The sequence below is a fragment of the Pogona vitticeps genome, chromosome 6 (assembly GCF_051106095.1).
Source record: "Pogona vitticeps strain Pit_001003342236 chromosome 6, PviZW2.1, whole genome shotgun sequence".
Taxonomy (NCBI): domain Eukaryota; kingdom Metazoa; phylum Chordata; class Lepidosauria; order Squamata; family Agamidae; genus Pogona; species Pogona vitticeps.
The window spans coordinates 56,822,564-56,844,717 of record NC_135788.1 but is presented as its reverse complement, the minus strand read 5'-3'; the positions used below and the strand labels follow the sequence as shown (position 1 = coordinate 56,844,717).

Genomic DNA, 22,154 nt, shown 5'->3' with positions numbered 1-22,154 from the left:
TGGGTACACGGAGTCGCTGGTGAGATGTCACTCTCATTGCAGTGTTGCTGAAAATGCTTTGATTTGTCCTGTGTGGTCATAGGACTCTCAGCAGAAAGAATAAGACTGAATTCCTGCATTTTCTGTGGACCCAACCAGGGATGAAAGTTTGGTTTGCTTCATCAGTCCCTTGTTGTATGTAGTATACAGATTTTCCATGTGTGGTAATTAATTTACAGGAAAATAGCTTAATGAACGATGATCCAAGTGTATGTTGCTCATCTATCAGCAAAGGCAGCCTACAGCTGCTTTCATGAGCTACCACCAGAACCAAAAAAAATTCTGTCACCCAGATGCCTTGTTCAGTAGGGACACTATAAAAGAGCAGCAGATAGCAGCACAGGGTGTGTGTTCCAGTGCCAAGGAGCCTCAATTGTGGATTTCCGCAGGGCTCTCCCCTCTCCCCAATGCTGTTTAATATCTATATGAGGCCACTGGGTGGGGTCATCAGGGGGTGTGGGGCATTGTGCCATCAGTATGCTGATGACACTCAGCTCTACATCTCCTTTTCTCCAAACACAGTGGATGCCGTTCTGTCCCTTCAGTGCTGCTTGGAGGCTGTGCTGCAATGGATGCAGGAAAATGGGCTGAGGCTGAACCCGGACAAGACGGAGGTCCTGAGGGTGGGTGGCCCCACCATCGGCGGTTTGGGAAACTCCCTCTCTTGGGGGGGGTGACTCTTACTGCGAAGAGTGAGGTTTGCAGCTTAGGGATACATCTGGACCTGGCACTCGCCATGAAAACTCAGGTGGTGTCAGTGATTTAATAAACAATAAATAAAATAACGTTCCGCATATTTCCATCTTTGGCAGATTGCCCTATCTTGGTGTTGGGGTGCTCACAACTCTGGTCTATTCGCTCGTAATCTCGAGATTAGACCACTGTAATGCACTCTTATGTGGGCTACCTTTGAGATTGATGCGGAAGCTCCAAATGGTGCAGAATGCGGTGGCCAGACTTCTCAGTGGAGTGATGAAACACCAACATATCACTCCCATTCTGGCCGCCTTGCATTGGTTGCCCTTATGCTTCCACGTTGATTTTAAGTTTTAATGATTACATACAAAACCCTAAATGGTTTAGGACCTTGATACTTGGCAGAACACCTCCTCCCACTTAGATCTACCCATAGCACTTGATCCAGTCAGGAGGGGCGACTGAGGAGCCTAACACTGAGGGAGGTCCGGAAAGAAAAAACAAGACACTGGGCCTTCTCAGCAGTGGCTCCTTCTCTTTGGAACAAACTCCCCTTTGAGATCTGTTTGGCCCCCTCACTGGGCATTTTTTAAAAACCAACTTAAGACCTGGTTATTCAGACAGGCCTTCCCTCCAGGCACTATTTAATTTATTCTTCATCCCATCTTGAACTATTGTTATCATTGTATATTGCTGTAAAACTATTGTTATATATTAATTGTTTTATCTGGTCTTTTGTGAGCCACCTAGAGTAGACAATGTCTAGATGGGCAGCATATAAGTGCAATCAATCAGTCAATCAATCAATCGATCGATCGATCAATAAAATAAGTAGCAGAGAGTCTTTTTGGTCAAGATGGAACAGATATGAGTGAACCTGACATGTGCCAGTGATGTCTTTGTGCAACTCAGTCAGGGCAGCCAAAATAAGGGGACAAAAACTATCTTAGAACTGCAGAGCTGCAAGAGACCCCTATGGATCATTGAGTCCAGCCCCTGTCAAGGAGGCACAATGGGGAAATGAACTCCCGAAGTCTGGCTCCACAGCCAGATACCTAAACGATTGATCTAGCCAGCAAATAGCTTCCATTTCCTCTACTCTCAAAATCAGCTTGTTGGATACAATTATATAAACTATTCTACAGCAACTCTTACATACAGAGGAAAATAACATATATACACTTTCATCACTCTCCAGATATTCTCCAAATCAGCTCTCTTAGTTATTCTGCTCAAGGACATATAACTGTTACTTTTCTCTGCTTTTGTAGGAGTTGATTTGTCTTTCTTTATTCATAACTATGTTAAAATCCCCAGCCATTATAACAAACCCTTTCCTTGTCTCTTTCACTGAAAGTTTCATTTTTTAAAAAAAAATGTACCCAAAGTATAGGTAAAGGTAAAGGTTCCCCTTGACAATTTTTTGTCCAGTCGTGTTCAACTCTAGAGGGTGGTGCTCATCCCCGTTTCCAAGCCATAGAGCCAGCGTTTGTCTGGAGACAATCTTCCGTGGTCACATGGCCAGTGCGACTTAGACACGGAACACTGTTACCTTCCCACCGAGGTGGTCCCTATTAATCTACTCGCATTTGCATGCTTTCGAACTGCTAGGTTGGCAGGAGCTGGGACAAGCGACGGGCGCTCACTCCATCGCGTGGATTCGATCTTACGACTGCTGGTCTTCTGACCCTGCAGCACAAGCTTCTGTGGTTTAGCCCGCAGCGCCACCACGTCCCTTGCAGCGCCGTGGCGTATACTTTATACCCAAAGTATAAGCCTCATCTAATGTTCCTCATACCATTATATAATGTCCTTTACAATCTTTCTTAATTCTATTCATTTTAAAAATCAAGTTTTTATAAATATTTGCAACCCCTCCTAATTTTTAACTTCCATACATGTTTTCATAAATATCAGATCAGTTTAATTGAACATCATTAGCACTTCCTTTGCTTGATTATGTGGCAAAGAACTTCTCCAACTTGGTTATTTTCTGGCTTTACCTCTAGTTCTTTTCATGCAGGACCGAGCTTTCCATTTCCTATTTAAAACTTCCATTTCTTTTAGTCATAGTTTTCTCTGCTCTTTTGACAGTCTCTTCTCAGTTGTTTCCCATTTCTAGTTTAGTGCTTAACATGGGTAGAAATTAGACTTGGAACAGTGCTCAGGCTTTTCACTAGCTGTGGGGGCTCTTGTTTTTAGTAATTTTGCCTGGGGACTGCCCTTGAAGACAGCTTGAAAACCTCAGATAATGCAAAGTGGCAGCTGAAATCATAGTACAGTGGTGCCTCACTTAGCGATGTTAATCCGTTCCGGAAAAAACATCGCTAAGTGATTTAATCACTAAGCGATTTCAAAAAGCCCATAGGAACGTATTAAAATGCGTTTAATATGTTCCTATGGGCTAAAAACTTACCTTAAAGCGAAATTCCTCCATAGCGGTGGCCATTTTGGGTGCCTCTACAGCGAGGCAAAACAGCGGCGGCCATTTTTTGCGGTGGCCATTTTGGAAGCACCGATCAGCTGTTGAAAAAAGTTCGCTTTGCCATGATCGCTTCCCCGCGATCATCGCAAAGCGAATTTTAGCCATAGAGGACATTGCTAAGCGATCGCTCCAGCGATGGCCAAAAGTCCATCGCAAAGCGATTTCATTGCTCAACGGAGCGATCGCTAAGTGAGGCACCACTGTACACTAATTTTGAAAGAGCTGTAGTGTCTGCTTCTGAATTCAGTTTATTTTAACGGTATTTATCTTTAAACCCTAAATACTCTGTAAGTCTGTAATATCTGAAGAAACATCTCTCTTTACACCAGCCTGCTCATGTTTTTAAAATAATCAAGGTGAGCTTTTCTTAGCCTACATCTCCCTGTTGTTGAGTCCCAATTAGGAATTCTCTTTCTATGGAGTTTTCACTAGAATGGTGCTGCAGTATTTTCTGTTTTAACTGTAGTAGAACACCACCCTGCTATCTTTAAGAAGAATGGGTTTTAAATGATTTAATAAATAATAAATAAAATAGACTTTCTTCCCCACCTCATTAAGCCCAGATGCTTCTAAGCAGTTTTTAATTATGGTGAAAGGATCAAACAATATTTCTGTCAATATTGAAATGAATTTTGGATTAGCAGTATTCTCAAATGTCTGCAAGGTTGTTATATGTAATTTGATTGTGTGACTTGTTCATGTCTTCTCTTGACTCATGAAATTCAAGGTAACAAATGCTGTGTTGAAGCTGATTGAAAAGGAAAGAAATGGTGAAACAATCAATACAAGACTGATCAGTGGAGTTGTACAATCTTATGGTAACACTCTTTTAAATTGCTAATATCTTCCTAGCTGTCTTTCATACTGTGTATCAAGTGGTCTGAGATGATCCTCTGTCTAACTATAGCCGTATGAGGGAATTTCTAAAATTTCCTCCTGCATCAGTTCGACGAACATCTAACGTCTTGCCGAATCCATCTGAAATGAAACTGTGGGAATGTTTATAATACTCATGTGCTTTGCTCTTTTTCCTCACTGGATTAATAATGTGTGGTAGATCTAATGTAACATCAGTTTTATGATCTACTGCTAAGGCTTCTTCAGTGTGTTCCACATCTGTAGCAAGTATCTTGTGTGGAATCTTAGGTTTTAGCTGCCAAATACTGTACCATAAACCTCAATATACCTTACCTTTCTGCTGGAAGAGTCAAAGCTTTATGACACTGACGTTAGGAGAGCAACAAAAGGAATAACAAAGAATAAACAAAAATAATGAAAAAATAGTAATTGAGAATTGTTGAAATGTTTCTATTTCTGCTCTTAAACTTTTGTAATTTCTCACTTAGCTGAAAGAACCACATACTGCTTCTTAACAACTTGAGTAGATCTTGCTACATGAGATTTTCACTTGTTCACGGATGCCTGTGAAGATATGTATCACTGGGTCTTAGGCAAGGGTTGCTGCCCCCCCATAAAAAATTAAAATGATAATGTAAAGGAGACTTGTGAGTTGAAGAAAATACTTGGTGAATGCAACTGTTTGACAAAAGAGACTGAGTCTGTATGTTTCTATAATAAACCTGCTGATTCTTCTTCAGGGTCTCTGTGAATGCACACTAATGGGTTAATGTATGCCTGCACAGAGCAGCCTTGGAATCTTCTAGAGCTTAAGCGCATGGTGCCAGGACCTCCCACATACTACCCTTAACCCCACCCCGGCACCGAGTGCCTCAGTTCCATTTCTGCCTCCACTGCAGCAGCTTCTCAGCTTCGGAGCTCCCAATTTCGCACTTTCAGAAAGAAATTACTTACTTTGACCTCCTGGCTCTCGACTATGACGATTCCTTTGGATCTGTGAGTTAGACAAAAGCATAAAAGAGAGTTACATTTTTTTCTGACATCTGTATTTTTGCTTATGGCCACTTCAGGCACTTTCAAGAGTTGTATGACCTGCCCAAACAAGATAACCTTATTGGACGGCCATTCTCATTGCCTATTTTGTTTGGGAGAGGAGCATTAGCCAGCTCTGTGCCACTTGTAAAAACTTCAGAAAGCCAGCACTTCAGCTAAGGCTGCAGCGCCTTCACTCCTTCCTTTGGGAGAAGTCTCTCTGCCCTGCACGTGAGCCAGTTATGGATCTTCTGCAGGCTCGCTCCTCAGAGCATTAGAATCATAGACTCACAAGACTTGGAAAAGACCACAGGGGTCATTGCGTCCAACCCCCTGCAATGCAGGAACTCCATCAATGCACTCCCTACAGATGGCCATCCAGCCTCTGCTTAAAAACCTCCAAAGAAGGAGACTCTACCACACTCAGAGGCAGCATATTCCACTGCCGACCAGCTCCGACTGTCAAGAAGTTCTTCCTGAGATTCAGGTGGAATATCTTTTTCTGTAGTTTGAAACCATTGTTCTTGTCCTAGTGCCTGGAACCGTGGAAAAGAAACCTGTCCCTTCCTCAACATGCCATCCCTTCAAGTATTTGAACATGGTGATCATGTCCTCTCTTAACCTTCTTTTTGTAAAGGCTAAATATTTCCAGCTCCCTAAGCCGCTCCTCATAGGACATGGCTTCCAGACCTTTGACCATTTTGGCTACCCTCCTTTGGACACATTCCAGGTTGTCAACATCTTTCTTGAACTGAGGTGCCAAGAACTGGACATAATGCTCCAGGTGAGGTCTGATCAAAGCAGAATACAGTGGTACTTCCCTTGATCTAGACAGTATACTATTGATGCAACCAAGAATTGCATTGGCTTTCTTGTCAGCCGCATCACACTGCTGACTCATGTTCAGTTTGTAGTCTAGCAAGACTCCTAGATCCCTTTCACAGGCACTGCTGTCTAGCCAGGTGCCTTCCATCCTGTATCTGTGCAATTCATTTTTTCTGCCTAGGTGTAGGACCTTACATTTCTCCCTGTTGAAATTCATTTTGTTTGTTTTGGCCCAGGACTCTAATCTGTCAAGGTCCTTTTGAATCTTAATCCTGTCCTCTGGGGAATTAGCAACCCCTCCCAATTTGGTATCATCTGCACATTTAATCAACATACTCTCCATTCCTTCATCAATGTCATTGATAAAGATGTTGAATAGTACAGGGCCCAAAACAGAACCCTGAGGCACCCCACTAGTTACCTCTCTCCAGGAGAGAAGCCATTGGTGAGCACCCTTTGGCTTCAGTCAGTCAACCGATTACAAATCCACAGAACAGTAGCACTGTCTAGCCCACATTTTACTAGCTTCCTTGCAGGAATATCATGGGGAACTTTGTCAAAGGCCTTACTGAAATCAACATATGCTACATCCACAGCATTCCCTTCACCTATCAAGCCTCTATCAAAAGAGAGATCAGATTAGTTTGGCATGACTTGTTTTTGAGAAACCCGTGTTGACTTTTAGTGATGACAGCATTGCTTGTTGTGTTTGTGTTTAGTCGTTTAGTCGTGTCCGACTCTTCGTGACCCCATGGACCAGAGCACGCCAGGCCCTCCTGTCTTCTACGGCCTCCCGGAGTTGTGTCAGGTTCATGTTGGTTGCTTCGCAGACACTGTCCAGCCATCTCATCCTCGGTCGTCCCCTTCTCCTCTTGCCATCACACCTTCCTAACATCAAGGTTTTTTCCAAGGACTCTTTTCTTCTCATGAGATGGCCAAAGTACTGGAGCCTCAGCTTCAGGATCTGTCCTTCAAGTGAGCATTCAGGGTTGATTTCCTTTAGAACTGATAGGTTTGTTCTCCTTGCAGTCCAGGGGATTCTCAAGAGCCTCCTCCAGCACCACAATTCAAAGGCATCAATTCTTCGGCGGTCTGCTTTCTTTATGGTCCAGCTCTCACTTCCATACATCATGACAGGAAAAACCATAGCTTTGACTATTCGGACTTTTGTTGGCAAGGTGATGTCTCTGCTTTTCAAGATGCTGTCAAGATTTGTCATCGCTTTCCTCCCAAGAAGCAGGCGCCTTTTAATTTCAGGGCTGCTGTCTCCATCTGCAGTGATCATGGAGCCCAGGAAGATAAAATTTGACACTGCCTCCATATCTTCCCCTTCTATTTCCCAGGAGGCGATGGGACCAGTGGCCATGATCTTAGTTTTTTTGATGTTGAGTTTCAGACCGTTTTTTGCACTCTCCTCTTTCACTCTCATTACAAGGTTCTTTAATTCCTCCTCACTTTCTGCCATCAGAGTGGTATCATCTGCGTATCGGAGGTTGTTGATATTTCTTCCGGCAATCTTAATTCCGGCTTGGGTTTCTTCCAGTCCAGCCTTCCGCATGATGTATTCTGCATATAAGTTAAATAAGCTGGGGGACAATATACAGCCTTGCCGTACTCCTTTCCCAATTTTGAACCACTCAGTTGTTCCATGACCAGTTCTAACTGTTGCTTCCTGTCCCACATATAGGTTTCTCAGGAGATGGATAAGGTGGTCAGGCACTCCCATTTCTTTAAGAACTTGCCATAGTTTGCTGTGGTCCACACAGTCAAAGGCTTTCGCATAGTCAATGAAGCAGAAGTAGATATTTTTCTGGAACTCTCTGGCTTTCTCCATAATCCAGCGCAAGTTAGCAATTTGGTCTCGAGTTCCTCTGCCTCTTCGGAATCCAGCTTGTACTTCTGGGAGTTCTCGGTCCACATACTGCTGAAGCCTACCTTGTAGGATTTTGAGCATAACCTTGCTAGCGTGTGAAATGAGTGCAATTGTACGGTAGTTGGAGCATTCTTTGGCACTGCCTTTCTTTGGGATTGGGATGTAGACTGATCTTTTCCAATCCTCTGGCCACTGTTGAGTTTTCCAAACTTGCTGGCATATTGAATGTAGCACCTTAACAGCATCATCTTTCAAGATTTTAAATAGTTCAACTGGAATGCCATCACCTCCACTGGCCTTGTTGTTAGCCAGGCTTTCTAAGGCCCACATGACTTCGCTCTCCAGGATGTCTGGCTCAAGGTCTGCAACTACATTGTCTGGGTTGTCCGGGATATCCAAATCTTTCTGTTATAATTCCTCTGTGTATTCTTGCCACCTCTTCTTGACGTCTTCTGCTTCTGTTAGGTCCCTCCCATTTTTGTCTTTTATCATGTTCATCTTTGCGCAAAATGTTCCTCTAATATGTCCAATTTTCCTGAACAGATCTCTGGTCTTTCTTTTTCTGTTATCTTCCTCTATTTCTTTGCATTGTTCATTTAAGAAGGCCCTCTTGTCTCTCCTTGCTATTCTTTGGAAGTCTGCATTCAAGTTTCTGTAACTTTCCCTATCTCCCTTGCATTTTGCTTCCCTTCTCCTCTCTGCTATTTCTAAGGCCTCGTTGGACAGCCACTTTGCTTTCTTGCATTTCCTTTTCTTTGGGATGGTTTTCGTTGCTGCCTCCTGGACAATGTTACGAGCCTCTATCCAAAGTTCTTCAGGCACTCTGTCCACCAAATCTAGTTCCTTAAATCTGTTCTTTACTTCCACTGTGTACTCATAGGGGATTTGGTTTAGATTATACCTGAGTGGCCCAGTGGTTTTTTGTACTCTCTTCAGTCTAAGCTTGAATTTTGCTATGAGAAGCTGATGATCAGAGCCGCAGTCAGCTCCAGGTCTTGTTTTTGCTGACTGTATAGCATTGCTTTCTCAGTAATAACAAAGTGTCTGTTTAATGATCTGCTCTAGAATTTTTCTGGGAATTGATGTCAGGCTGACTGGGTGATAATTATTTGGGACTTCTCCCCCCCCTTTTTTTTTTAATAAAAAAGATAGGGACAACATTTGCCCTCCTCCAGTCTGTGGGGACTTCTGTTCTCCAAGAATTCTCAAATATTATTGCCAGTGCTTCTCAAATTACTTCTGCCAGTTCTTTTAATATCCTTATACGTAATTTGTCTGACTTGAATTCTTTTAGCCAGGTATTCCTGTACTACTTCTCTACCTATTCTGTGTTGCATTTCCCCCACTACGTCACCAACATTCTTCTAGTGCCGGTCATTCACCAAAAATGACTTAAAAAGTGGCAACGGGGTCCTCTTCGAGACCGACTGCCCGGCATTGGTACTGAAGCTGTCTTCTGCCTCAGCATCAATGAAAAGAAGCCGTTGTAAAGGCCTTCCCGGTCTGTGGCTGAGGCTCTGCCATCACTTCAACCTCCGGCTCAATCTTGGCATGACTCGCTGTGCCTAAGAAATTCCTCCTCTGAGGCCAGTCACAGTGCTATCCCTACAGTTGTGCTTATCCTCTGGATGGACACCTTGACTGAGGTGCAGCAGTTGGCACAGGCCAGCCCACGTTCTCTACAGGGCTTGGTGTTGGAAGTCAATGTCTCTGCCCATCTCTGTATTGCCTGAGGCTCCTAGGAAGAAGCAGCAAAAGGCCCATCATCTGGAGACCTGGGCCGAGCCCAAGGCCTGTCGATATTGACAGGCTTCACCAGATTATTACCTTGCATATCAGAATTTTTAGAGGACTTGACGTTACGATTACTGATATTACTATGAACCTGTAGGCTTAGAACCTGATGCTCGACAGTATGCGGCACCATATGAGCCCGAGCCCTACTACCGGCACCAACCAGTACCTCACTACTATGGGCCCTATTCACCCTCGCCTCCTTGGTATCGAAGGTATGCTGAGTGCTATCCCTACCTGGAAGAGGACATCAGGTCCCAGATGCTGAGGCAGAGATATGTTAAGAGGGCTGCCTCGGATGACTTCTTACCTTCAGCTCAGCCGAAGAGGTCTCGTGCTGTGCCGGTGTTGGTCCATCATTCTTGGTTGGATCCCACCTCCATACCTCTGGCTTCACCCGCATTGCCTCCACAGGGGTCTGAAAGGGAAAATAGGAGAGGTGATTCCATTCCGTCCGATTCATACCAGCCATAGGGTTCTCAAGACATCCTCTCTCCATCTCCTGACCATTTTCCTAATGAATTTGACACTGAGCTGGAGGCTTCTGATATCAGTGTCGACAAAAATCTCCTCCAAATGTGCCGACCGTGGCTTTGGATGTTGCTGAAAACCACTTGCCCTCTCCTTCAGTTGATTAGTCCTCCTACTCTCAATTATTCTGGAGGATTGCAAAGGTAATGGACCTGACCATTGATCAACATGTGGCAGAGTAGGTGGACAAGGTCTATGAGGATATTACTCAGGACCAGACCCCTCCTTTCTGACTTGCATTCATCTCTTCGCTCTTGAATCTGGTCAAGGAGTCATGAGACAAGCCTTCCACTTCTCACCAGACACCTAGGAGAATGGAGAACCTGTGCAAAACTCATGGGGACGGTACAGATTTTCTCTCTAAGCATCTCCTACCAAATTCCTTTGTGGTGGACGCTACGCAGAACAGGGCCAGGAACTGTTCGGCGTCAACACCAAACAATAAGGAGGGGAGGAAACTGGACATTCTCGGCTGCCGGGTCTATTCCTTAGCCTCCTGAATTATGAGGGTGGCAAATTATTCTGCCGCGATGAGGGCATATCATCACCACCTTTGGAATAAAGCCTTGCCAGCTTTGGAACCCACTGCAGAAGATCTCCGGGCATCGGGTCTGGCATGCCATCAGGAGGCCATGGCGTTATTGTGGCAGGAGTGAATAGCTGCCCAACATGTGGTGGATGTGGCCTCAGAACAGATTGCCCTGGCAGTGACCGTACGCCACCATGCCTAGCTGCGTTCGGCAGGTATTTCAGAGGACGCAAGGTCCAGGATTGAGGACCTACCCTTTGAGGGGGTAGTGACAAGACAGATGAGATCCTGGACAACTTCCTGAAACTCAGAAAATGGTCAGGTCATATATCAACCAGCAGCAATGTCCACAAAATGCCTGGCACTGTCCTTATCCCTTCAGGTTTTCCAGGATCGTCAAAGGCCTCGGGGTTTTATTCAGTGCCCTTCTGGCAGCAGGTGGGCAGGCAGCACCCTCACCAACAGCCACATCGCCCTGAACACAAGCCAAGGCAGGGCCTTTGATTTTTCCTTCCCACCAACAGCAATGAACACTTCTATTTGTTTAGCCCCCTTCTTCCATGCCTGGCGGGCCATCACTTCTGATTCCTGGGTTCTCACGATTATAGCCAAGGGCTACGCTATCAAATTTGATGTTCCTCCTATGACAGGGTTGCTCAGGACCACCAACCCCTTTCCTCCATTTTAGGACGAGGTCAACTCATTACTTCAAAAGAATGCCTTGTGCAGGTTCACAACCCAAACATTGCACTCATCTTCTAACCATACATCACAGCAGAACGTTCCACCCAGATCTGGACTCCTTCCACTTAATCGCTTGGAGGATACCCCCACTGTAACTGAAGTCCTAAGCCTTGCACAGAAACACACATACCATGAAGGCCCATTCGACCAGGGCTATGGCCTCCTCCACGGTGTTCCTCAGGAGCGTGGACCTCTCTGATATCTGCAAGCAGCCATATGGGCTATGCCATCTACCTTTGTGACCCATTATCGGCTTGACGTCCAGGCTAAGGCTGAAGCCACTGTTGGCCGTGCCGTTCTGACCTCTGTACTCTCGTGACTTCCCCCCCCTCCAGGTAAGTCAGCTTGCTAGTCACCCATTAGTGTGCATTCACAGAGACCACAAAGAAGAAAAAGAAGTTACTTACCTGTAACTCTGGTTCTTTGAGTGGTCATCTGTGAATTCACACTTCGCGCCCTTCCTCCCCACTGTCTGTCACTCACGTGTGCCTTTTGCATGCTGGGCAGTGGTGGACTGTTCTGCGGAACTGAAGCACTCAGTGCCAGGGTGGAGTTAAGGGTAGCATGTGAGAGTTCCCGGCACCATGTGCTTAAGCTCTAGAAGATTCTGAGGCTGCTCTGCGCAGGTGCAGATTAACCCATTAGTGTGAATTCACAGATGGCCACTCGAAGAACCAGAGTTACAGGTAAGTAACCTGTTTTTCTTCAGTCTTAGGCATTCCTCCTACCTGTAAGCAAATCTGATTGTGTTTGAGACTTGTTCTGCTTTTTAAATTCCTTTTTAAAGAAAAATATATTAGCAGTTTTAGATTGTAAGCAGTTTTAGATTTTAAGTAAAAATTATTAGGTTTTCTAGTAATGGAAAAAGCTTACTCTAAAATAGTCTTTCATGCAGAATGGTCTTCCCCCCCCCCCCAGCCCCCATGGAATTTTTGTAGGTGAAAAATCTAATCATTTTTAATGGATTGATAATAATTCTGCAGTGTATTTCTCATAAGTGCAACCTGACGTTTTAACAAATCGTATGAAAGTTGTGCTATTCCATTGCGTTTGTTCTGAAGTGTACGGTTAACTAATGTTGTTCATGTCCTTTTAGTGGAGCTGGGGCTGAATGAAGATGATACCTTTGCTAAGGGACCTACTTTGACGGTTTATAAAGAATCTTTTGAATCTCAGTTTCTTGCTGACACAGAAAGATTTTATACAAGAGAAAGCACTGAATTTTTGCAACAGAATCCAGTTACAGAATACATGAAAAAGGTATGTGATCTTACAATGCATGCTTTTGGATCTAGAAATAGCTGCTATTATTTCAAGCAGTAATTTCAATCTTGCTATTATTTGAATCTTGCAGTAGTTCAATGCAAATCTTTTTAAAATTAACTTCAGGCCTTCATCTAACCCTAATTCCTTTCCTAGACATTTGCTTCACTCTGAATGCTGTAAAACAAAGGAAAGCAATATGTTCTGGCCATTGGATCTATTTCAAGACTAAGGAACTAACAATTAGCAGAGAACTCTTCATGATATTCAAAGAAGTAAATGAGAGTACTTAAAAAGCTGCTGAAGCAATTCAGGGAGTCTACCCTCTTTTAGAATTAGAAGAAAGGAAGTCTTCGGTTTCCAAGGTGTAATGAATTCTCTTTTAAAAAGTCATAAATAGCCAGTTCTACTACCATATTTTAACCACCCTACTTTTCACAGGGAGCTTTCTAGTTGCAAAAAAACTGAACACGATCTAGGGGATTTAAGTTAGTCACCTTTGCATACCATGTTTTCTTCAAATAGCTCAGGAATATGCTGATGAGTCTTTGCAACATCCCAGTGAAGATTTTAACATGAAAGATGATGACTGAATAAGACCATTTAGTACATTCTGTGGAAAGCAGATTTGAAAACTGTGTTCATTACATGAGCGCACAACCTACAACAAATTATAAGAACATCGGAAGTCCTGCTAATCAGACTAAGAACATGTTTCTTCTACTTTCTTGTTAAACGCTAGTAGCCTACAAGCAATATGTAGAGCCCTTTCCAATGAAAATATACATTAAAATCAGGTAGCAGAAGATACTTAACAATATAATAAATAACCTTGGTCCTGAAGAACACAAAGCAGTTTTTTTGGGAAAAGGATGCTAGAATATATTAGTCTTGCTGCCAGAGCCAGTGGTTGGTAATGAACTTTCCTACTGTGTCTGCTGGGAGAATAGGCAGCCTGCACAGTTGCACAGTGTCCCCAGAAGAAGGGAATGGTGAACTTCTGAGTAAACTGTAATTAGAAAACCCTAGAAGAATTGCCATAAATTCAAACCAACTTCAGAGCACAGGGTGCTATTGTTATAGTAGACTATAACTATTTCCTCCACAGTTACCAATGTGCTATAGGTATTTAATCATGGCCACTGGTCCCATCACCTGCTGGCAAATAGAAGGGGAAGATATGGAGGCAGTGACAGATTTTACTTTCTTGGGCTCCATGATCACCGCAGACGGTGACAACAGCCATGAAATTAAAAGATGCCTTCTTCTTGGGAGGAAAGCGATGACAAACCCCGACAGCATCTTAAAAAGCAGAGACATCACCTTGCCGACAAAGATCCACATAGTCAAAGCTATGGTTTTTCCAGTAGTGATGTATGGAAGTGAGAGCTGGACCATAAAGAAAGCTGACTGCCGAAGAATTGATGGTTTTGAATTGTGGTGCTGGAGGAGACTCTTGAGAGTCCCCTGGACTGCAAAGAGAACAAACCAATCCATTTTGATTTCTTTCAAAAACCCTGAGTGCTCACTGGAAGGACAGCTCCTGAAGCTGAGGCTCCAATACTTTGGCCATCTCATGATAAGAGAAGACTGCCTGGAAAAGGGCAAGAGGAGAAGGGAATGACAGAGGATGAGATGGCTGGACAGTGTCACCAAAGCTACCAACATGAATTTGACCCAACTCCAAGAGGCAGTGAAAGAGAGGAGGGCCTGGCATGCTCTGGTCCATGGGGTCACGAAGAGTTGGACACGACTTAATGACTAAACAACAACAAATAGGTATTTAATATTTTCACATAAAATAGGTGCTCTGGGACAGCCTTTATACTGTACAAGGAATTAATGTGAAATTGTACTATTGTGTTCACACAGATGCGATATCACACAGTGGCCCAAATCCTGTTGCTTAGTGTAGTAAATTGTACTATATTCAAATGGGTCTACTCTAAATGACATATTTATCATAATAGGTTGCACTCAGAGTAGGCTCATTTGAATCAATAGAACTTATGGAGAAGTTGGTCATTGCGTTCTCTAGAGTGATTTACTACAGAGTTTGAGCCATTACTTTTTACTGGAATTTTTCTCATTATTGGGAGACTGCAAGCATGAAGGTGGTTGGTACCATGGAGGTTCTACACACAACTGGAGTATTCATATAGATTCAGGTCTTTAAAAATGTCCAGTTTATGAATGTGCGATATTGTGCTTCTATACCCACAATTCAGAAAGGTAGGAAATAGCCTGATATTGCTGAACAATATCAGGCCTAGCTTTTCATACTGAATGTTCACACCAGCGGCAGCGGTCAGAATGGTCTACTGGATACCTTCTGCTGTTCATGATCATTCACAAAGTGACACCACACAAGGGGAGTAATCATAATTTTAGAACTCCCAAGAGTTGGAAGGGACCCTGTAGATCATTGGGCCCAGCCCCTGTCAAAGAGGCACTGTGGGGCATCACACTCCCAACCTCTGCATCCACACCAAGGTGCCAAAATCCCAGAAGCTGACTCCTTTTTTCATCAGTTAACCACTTCTCAACCAAACACAACATATTTCAACAAGTGTGAATGGTTTAACCAAGGTCAAAATCATCCATACTATGTGAAAGAAAGACAGTGAAGAAAAATTGGCACAAAATTCAGCTCATTTGAAATGTGTTGGGGAATGAGAAAAGACAGGGTGTAGTCTGGAATAATTTCCTTTTGCTCTATGTGGCAGCAGTACTTAAAAAAATCTGCTTGACATAATTGTGAAGTGCATATGGAATTAATTAATTAGTAGCAGAATTATGTTATAGAAACTATTAAATACAAATTACATATATACTGCATATAATTAATTCTTAAAAATAGAAGTTTCATAAGAAGTATAAAAATTTCATGGTGCTATTTCTTTCTGGCAAGCTAATGCCACTGCATAAAAACTGGCTGCTTTAATTTTTACCATTGAGTACTGATCTGCCAGCAGATAGCCTATAAAGTGTTCATCAACTCTTCCAGGGATACATTGGATGAATGAAAATGTGACAGAAACCACAATTGGATATTTACAGTTTACCCATTGAAAGCAACCTCTGTCATGCTGGCAATATCAATCCCATTCTTGGGAAAGGCACCAGAATGAGTTGTGGCTTCTCAGCTCCAAGAGTTCCTGAAATGAGACAGATTATCTAGATCCATTTCAATCTGACTTCAGGCCTGGTTATGGGACGGAGACTACTTCAGTCACCTTGGTGGAGGACCAGTGCTGGAAACTGGACAGAATCAACCCCTGTTGGTTCTGCTGGACATCTCAGCAACTTTCAGTACAATCACCCATGGTATCCTTCTAGATTGTCTCTCTGATATGGGACTTGGAAGCAATGTTTTACATTGGTCCTTCTTGGAGGGGAACACCCAAAGGGTGGTGTTAGGGTAGTCCTTTTTGACACCCTGGCCATTGGTTTTGTTTTGTTCACTATGCTATTTAACACATACAGTGGTGCCCCGCATAGCGACGATAATCCGTTCCGAAAAAATCGTCGCTATGTGGATTCGTCGCTATGTGGGGCAAAAAAGCCCATAGGAACTCATTAAAACATGTTTAATGCGTTCCTATGGGCAAAAAACTCACCGTTATGCGGAAATCCTCCATGCGGCCGCCATTTTCGCTGCCCGGTAAGCGAGGAAAGGGCGCAAAAACACAGCGGGCGGCCATTTTCTTTACCCGGTGGCCATTTTGGAACTGCCGATTAGCTGTTAAAAAAACATCGCTATGCGAAAATCGATAAGCGAAACACCGATCGTCGCAAAGCGATGTTTTACCAATAGAAACATTGCAATGCGATCGTAAAAAACATCGCTATGCGGATTCCTCATTAAACGAATCGCTCGTTATGCGGGGCACCACTGTACATGAAATTGCTGAGAGTGGTTCTGTGGAGTTTTCGAGTTTAATGTCACCAGTCCAAGTCAATCTCTCCATCTAAATCTGAGGAAACTATTTTGGTTCCAGATCAGTGTCTGGTGACAGTAATGGACTGGATGAGAGCAAATAAACTTAATCCAGACAAGACAGAGTTGGTCCCGTTTCATCGAAAAGCATATCAAGAAATAGGAATGCAGCCTGTGCTGGATGGGATTACACTCCATCTGAAAATAGAGGTGCACAGCTTGGGGGTGTTCCTGGATTTATCTCTTGAGCCTGTATGCCCAGGTTTTGGCAGTGGCCAGGAGTGCCTTTCCACAGTTAAAACTAGTGCACCAGCTCTGCCTGTTTCTTGAGAGGTCTGATCTGGCCACAGTGACCATTGCCCAAATTACATCTTGGCTGGATTACTGAACTGTGCTCAGTAGGCATGTCTTTGGAAAATGTTTGGAAACTCCAGGGGATCCAAAATGTGGCAGCCAGATTGCTAACTGGGGCTGGTTACTTCCCTGTTACAGGAGCTACACTGGCTGCCAATCCATTTCTGCGTATAGCTGAAAATACTGTTTTTAACCTATAAAGCCCTATAGAGTGCTTTTTAAATTATGGAGTAATCTGTCCCACTTGAAGGTGTGGTTTATTTAAAACATACAAATTTAATCCAGGACCCAAAAATCCTGTGCCTGAGCAAACAAAAACTCCAGACACCTTAGAGTATAAAGGGGGGAGGGCGAAAGTCATCAGTTGCTGACTTTTGCCCTCCCTTTATACTCTAAGATACAGCCCACCTGTAGAAAGGCAATCTGTTTCAGGCACTCTTAACTATTTGGGACAAACTAGGCGTGAGCACTGGATGCCATTATCTATGTACTGCAACAGATTTTCAGTTTGGAAACATGAGTGGCAACTGGTCATTGGACCCAGGATTTCTTGGAAAAGCTTTAATTGTATCAACGATACCACCTCATAACCATTCAATTTTTTCAGTACTAGGACCCAAGGATAATTTGGTAGAGAAACTGGCATAAAGATCCCATGGAATGGATAGGGAGCATGCTAAAATATTTACATTACATGATCAGTATCTCCTCTCAGCACAAGCAAATCGAAACATATATGATTAGATGCTCTCATTAAAACAAGAAATCTCTGTCATGGAAGCAATACATATATTGTTGCTCTGAGAAAGGTGGGAATTCTATAAACAGCATCTCCACCAAACCCACCTGACACAGACCTGGGAGACTAACAGGCAGGAAATGTGAGGTTCTTTTTCGTGGTCTCTGTGAATGCACACATATGGGTATTGTCTGTGCCTGCGCTGATTGTCTCAGAAGATTCTAGAGCTAAAAGTAACAATTTTATGGTGTGATCCTCCATGAGGTATATGCTCCTCCCACCCACCATCTTCCTCAGTTCCTTTTTTCCGCCGAGTTGAAAGGTTCTCAGGAAACTAGAGCGCTTCACTTGTGCCTTTTAGGCTATTTTCTTAGGCTCTTTGAGCTTTTGTTTCCTTTCTTTATTCAGTTTATAGCCTATTTAGTGATCCTCCGAGTCTTTTGTTTTGCCTAAGTGGCTTCCTGCTATTTTTCCCCTTTTGTTTTCCTTTTTTGTTTGGGCGAGGAGCACCAGACTCACTCGTGCCCTGCTTGCAAAAGCCTTAATAAACTGGCACTTAAACAGAGGCTCCAAAGACTCAGATCTCACCTGTGGCAAACAGCCATGAATCCTCCTACTGCATCCTCAGAATTGGCCAGATCTCCCGCTCTCTCAGCGGACAGAATTCCAGCAGGCCAGTCTTCCTCTGACTCTGTCCCTGTGCTACCAGTTACGGACACTGTTGAAAAAGCAAAGACGTCTGGTAAGCACAAAATGCCTCCCTCTGGGAAATCTCAAGCGCACAATGCAGGCTTGAAGGAGAAAGCGAAACCTGCTTCCAAGAGGCCCAAAACGGATAAGCCTCCTTGCTTGGAGCCTCCCCCCAACCCTCATTGCCCTCTCCTATTCTTGAGGAGTCTTCGAAGGAAGCCCCAATTCTGGCCTCAGATGGAGGTGAGCCCCATGAGCCAACGGGCCCTTCCCTGATCCCCCTCAGTACCCCGAGCATCACCATGGTCCAGCCCGGCCTCAGCCCACTCCAACCCTGACTCACAGCTGGCAGCTGAAAGCTTGGCATCTGAACCAGAGGTTCTCCCTTCCCCTCCGTGGAAGAAAACTGAGAAATGGAAGCACATTTCGTGGGAAGCCCCAATTCTGGCCTCAGACGGAGATGAGCCCCATGAACCAACGGGCCTTTCCCTGATCCCTCTCAGTACCCCGAGCATTGGCCTCAATGCGGCTGCGCCACAGTCCAGCCCAGCCTCAGCCCACTCCAAACCTGACTCAGGGCGGGCAGCTGAAAGCTCGGCATCCGAACCGGAGGTTCCCTCTTCCCCTCCATGGAAGAAAACTGAGAAATGGAAGCACATTTCCCCACGGAGGCCCGTTGTGCCCCAGAGCGACTTTTGCCACTTCCCAAGGGCACCTTTTCAGTGCTTCGATCCCTATATCTGGCAAACCCTGTGTGATCGGTACCAGCCCGATCAGGCTAAGCACCCCCGACTGACGCCAGACCCCCCTTTGGCCGTCCCTTCCATGGACTTCCAATGGCCCCCGTGACAACGGTCTCGGCACCACCCGCACCGTTTAAGCTGGCCTCGAGACCTCCTAAGGCTCCTACGGCCCCGCTTCCCTGTTCTGTGACGATGCCATACCCAATTCCCTCTCGGGATCATTTTGAGGCTTTGCCTACACAACGGCACCAAGCCCCCCCCCCAACTGAGGGTTTTGTCCAATCTGACTACCCGTTCTCTCCAGGCTCGCCGGCATCATCAGAACCACAGCATTCCGAGTCTCCAAATGAGCCTGACCCCCCCCCGCCTCCTGACAATGCGAGAGGCAGTCATATTTCGTCCTCTTCAGACGATTTCTCTTCTTACACCCATCTGATATACCAGATGGATCAAGCCCTAAACCTCGATGCAGAGCAACCTTCGCCTGCTGACGTCGACCCAGTGTTCCATGACATTGACCAAGAACAAGTTGCCCCGTTGAGCTTGTCCTTTAACAAGTCCATTCTTCGCCTCATTAAGGACACTTGGGGAAAGTCCCCTTCCACTATGCAGATGGCCTCTGCAGGACCCACAGCGCAGAAGCTGAATTCCTCAACAGGCACCCAGTGCCTAATTCTGTCATTGTGGAATCGAGTCCGGCTCGAGCCCATGCCATAGCCAAACCTGTCCTTACCAACAAAGATAGCAAAAAACTCGGCACATTGTCCAAACAAATTTACTCCCTACAAGCCTTTTTGCTTTGGAGCATCAGCTACCAAGCTACCATGGGCGCTTTCCAACGCTGTCTCTGGAACCAAGTCTCCTCCTTGCTTGACGCAGTCCCTGAACCTATCAGGACTGACCTCATCAACTTCCATGCTCAGACCATCCCTCTGGCTAAATACCAGCGGATTGCGGCCCGTCACGCCGCCGAAGCGGCTGTTAAAACTCTTGTGACCTCTATTTCCATCTGTCGCCACGGCTGCCTCAAATCCTCCACAATTTCGGACGACACCAAGTCCAGAATTGAGGATCTACCCTTTGACGGCATTGGTCTGTTCAACCAGACAACCGATGACACCATGGAGAACTTTCATAAGAAGTGCAAAACCGCACGCTCTTACTCTATCCAGCCGTCTACCTCTTACCAACAGCCTTTTTACCGCTCGGGCCACTTCTATCCCAAGCAATACCAATCTCAACGGTTCCAGCCTTACAGGCAATACCGCAAACAACAATCTGACAGACCCTTGCCGGCCCTACAGCCTCTTATGGCATCATACAAGCAATAGTCCCTTCCGCGTCAACGCCAGTCCTTTCATAAAGGACAACGAAAGGGTAAGCAGTATGGACACTCACTCCTGCCACCCTCTCCTTGGGCCCCCCGTGAATTCGACCAGGTTGGCCCCCTTTTTTCACCGCTGGCAAGCCATTACTTCTGACAAATGGGTTCTGTCCATAATAGAACGTGGCTACCTCATAGAGTTCTCTGCCTTACCTCCCTTGGGGTTTATCCATTACACCTCATACTCCTCTGCCCTACAGGACGAGGTTACCAAGCTCATCCAAAAGAGCACCATTTCCCCAGTCCCACCATTGGACTCTCTCAATGGCTTCTATTCCAAGTATTTTACCGTCCCTAAGAAGGATGGGGGAGTTCGTCCTATCCTGGACCTCACTCATCTCAAACGCTTCATATCTCCCCGCAAGTTCCTCATGCTCACAGCGGACTCTATTATCCCTTTGCTTTCGCAGGTAGACTGGTTCATCATCATCGACCTGCAGGATACATATTTCCACATCTCTATTCACCCGGACCATCAAAAATTCCTCCGGTTCCACTTCAATGGCATCGCCTACAAGTTCTCCGCACTCCCGTTCGAGCTCTCTACTGCTCCCCGAACTTTCACAAAGTGCATGGCACCAGTAGCCGCCTTTCTCCGGCTCCATGGCATAAACATTTATCCTTACATCGATGACTGGCTTATCGTAGCGGCCTCATACCATGACACCATACGAGCCCGGGACATGACACTGTATACCTTGCACACTCTTGGTCTCAAGATCAACTTCGAAAAATCACACTTGCTTCCAAAACAAACAGCACGATTCATCGGCATAGAGATGGACTCCCTTCGTGCACGGTCGTTCCTACCTCTCAAAAGAATCGAGAAAATCCAAAAAGCGGTCCACCTCTTTCAAACCCGTCAGTTCGTCTCCACGTACCACGCCCAGCACCTGCTCGGGCTCATGGCATCAACGACGGCAGTCCAACGACGCCAGACTCAAAATGAGATCCTGGTTCCTTTCCCTGTTCGAACCAGTGACGGACCCTCTGTCCTCTCTGTTGACGGTAATGCCAGAACTGGCTTCCCAACTTCTTTGGTGGACTTGCCCACACAACCTTCGCATTGGCAGACCCTTTTCCCCCACTGCAACCATCCATACAGGTCACAACCGATGCCAGCCCCACGGGCTGGGGCGCTCACTGCCGTCAGCACAAGGCCCACTGACTATGGTTGACATGGGAGCTCCCGCTCCACATAAACCATCTGGAACTGCTAGCCATCATGAAAGCGTTCCATGCCTTCCTTCCCCTAATACGGGGTCGAGTAGTGCAGTTGGCAACGGACAACACCGCTGCACTTTTCTATGTCAACAAGCAAGGCGGCACACACTCCCCCTCTCTCTTCTACCTAGTTGTCAACCTTTGGGAGTGGTGCTATTGCAACCATGTCTTTCCCATTGCCGTCCACATCTCCATGGACGACAACACCTTAGCAGACCGACTTAGTCGGCTCCTGACACGGACTCACGAATGGACTCTGAAAGAGGTCATATTCCAACAGCTGTGCCACAGATGGGGCACTCCTTCACTGGACCTTTTTGCTTCCCAAACCAACAAGAAATGTCCCCGCTTTTACTCCAGGGCAGGCAGAGACAGCGCCTCCCTCGGGGATGTGTTTCTCAAGGACTGGTC

At 45.2% G+C, this 22,154-nt stretch overlaps 1 protein-coding gene across 5 annotated transcripts in view; it reads left to right on the top strand.

Annotated features, from left to right (window-relative positions):
• Positions 1-22,154, top strand: part of CUL1 (cullin 1) — a 149,855-nt gene that overhangs the window by 78,818 nt on the left and 48,883 nt on the right. For all 5 annotated transcript variants that reach the window (XM_078377405.1, XM_020811130.3, XM_078377406.1 and 2 more), the window contains 2 exons: positions 3,948-4,038; positions 12,503-12,666. In XM_078377405.1, coding sequence (XP_078233531.1) covers positions 3,948-4,038; positions 12,503-12,666 — 255 coding nt within the window. The remainder of the gene's footprint in view (positions 1-3,947; positions 4,039-12,502; positions 12,667-22,154) is intronic.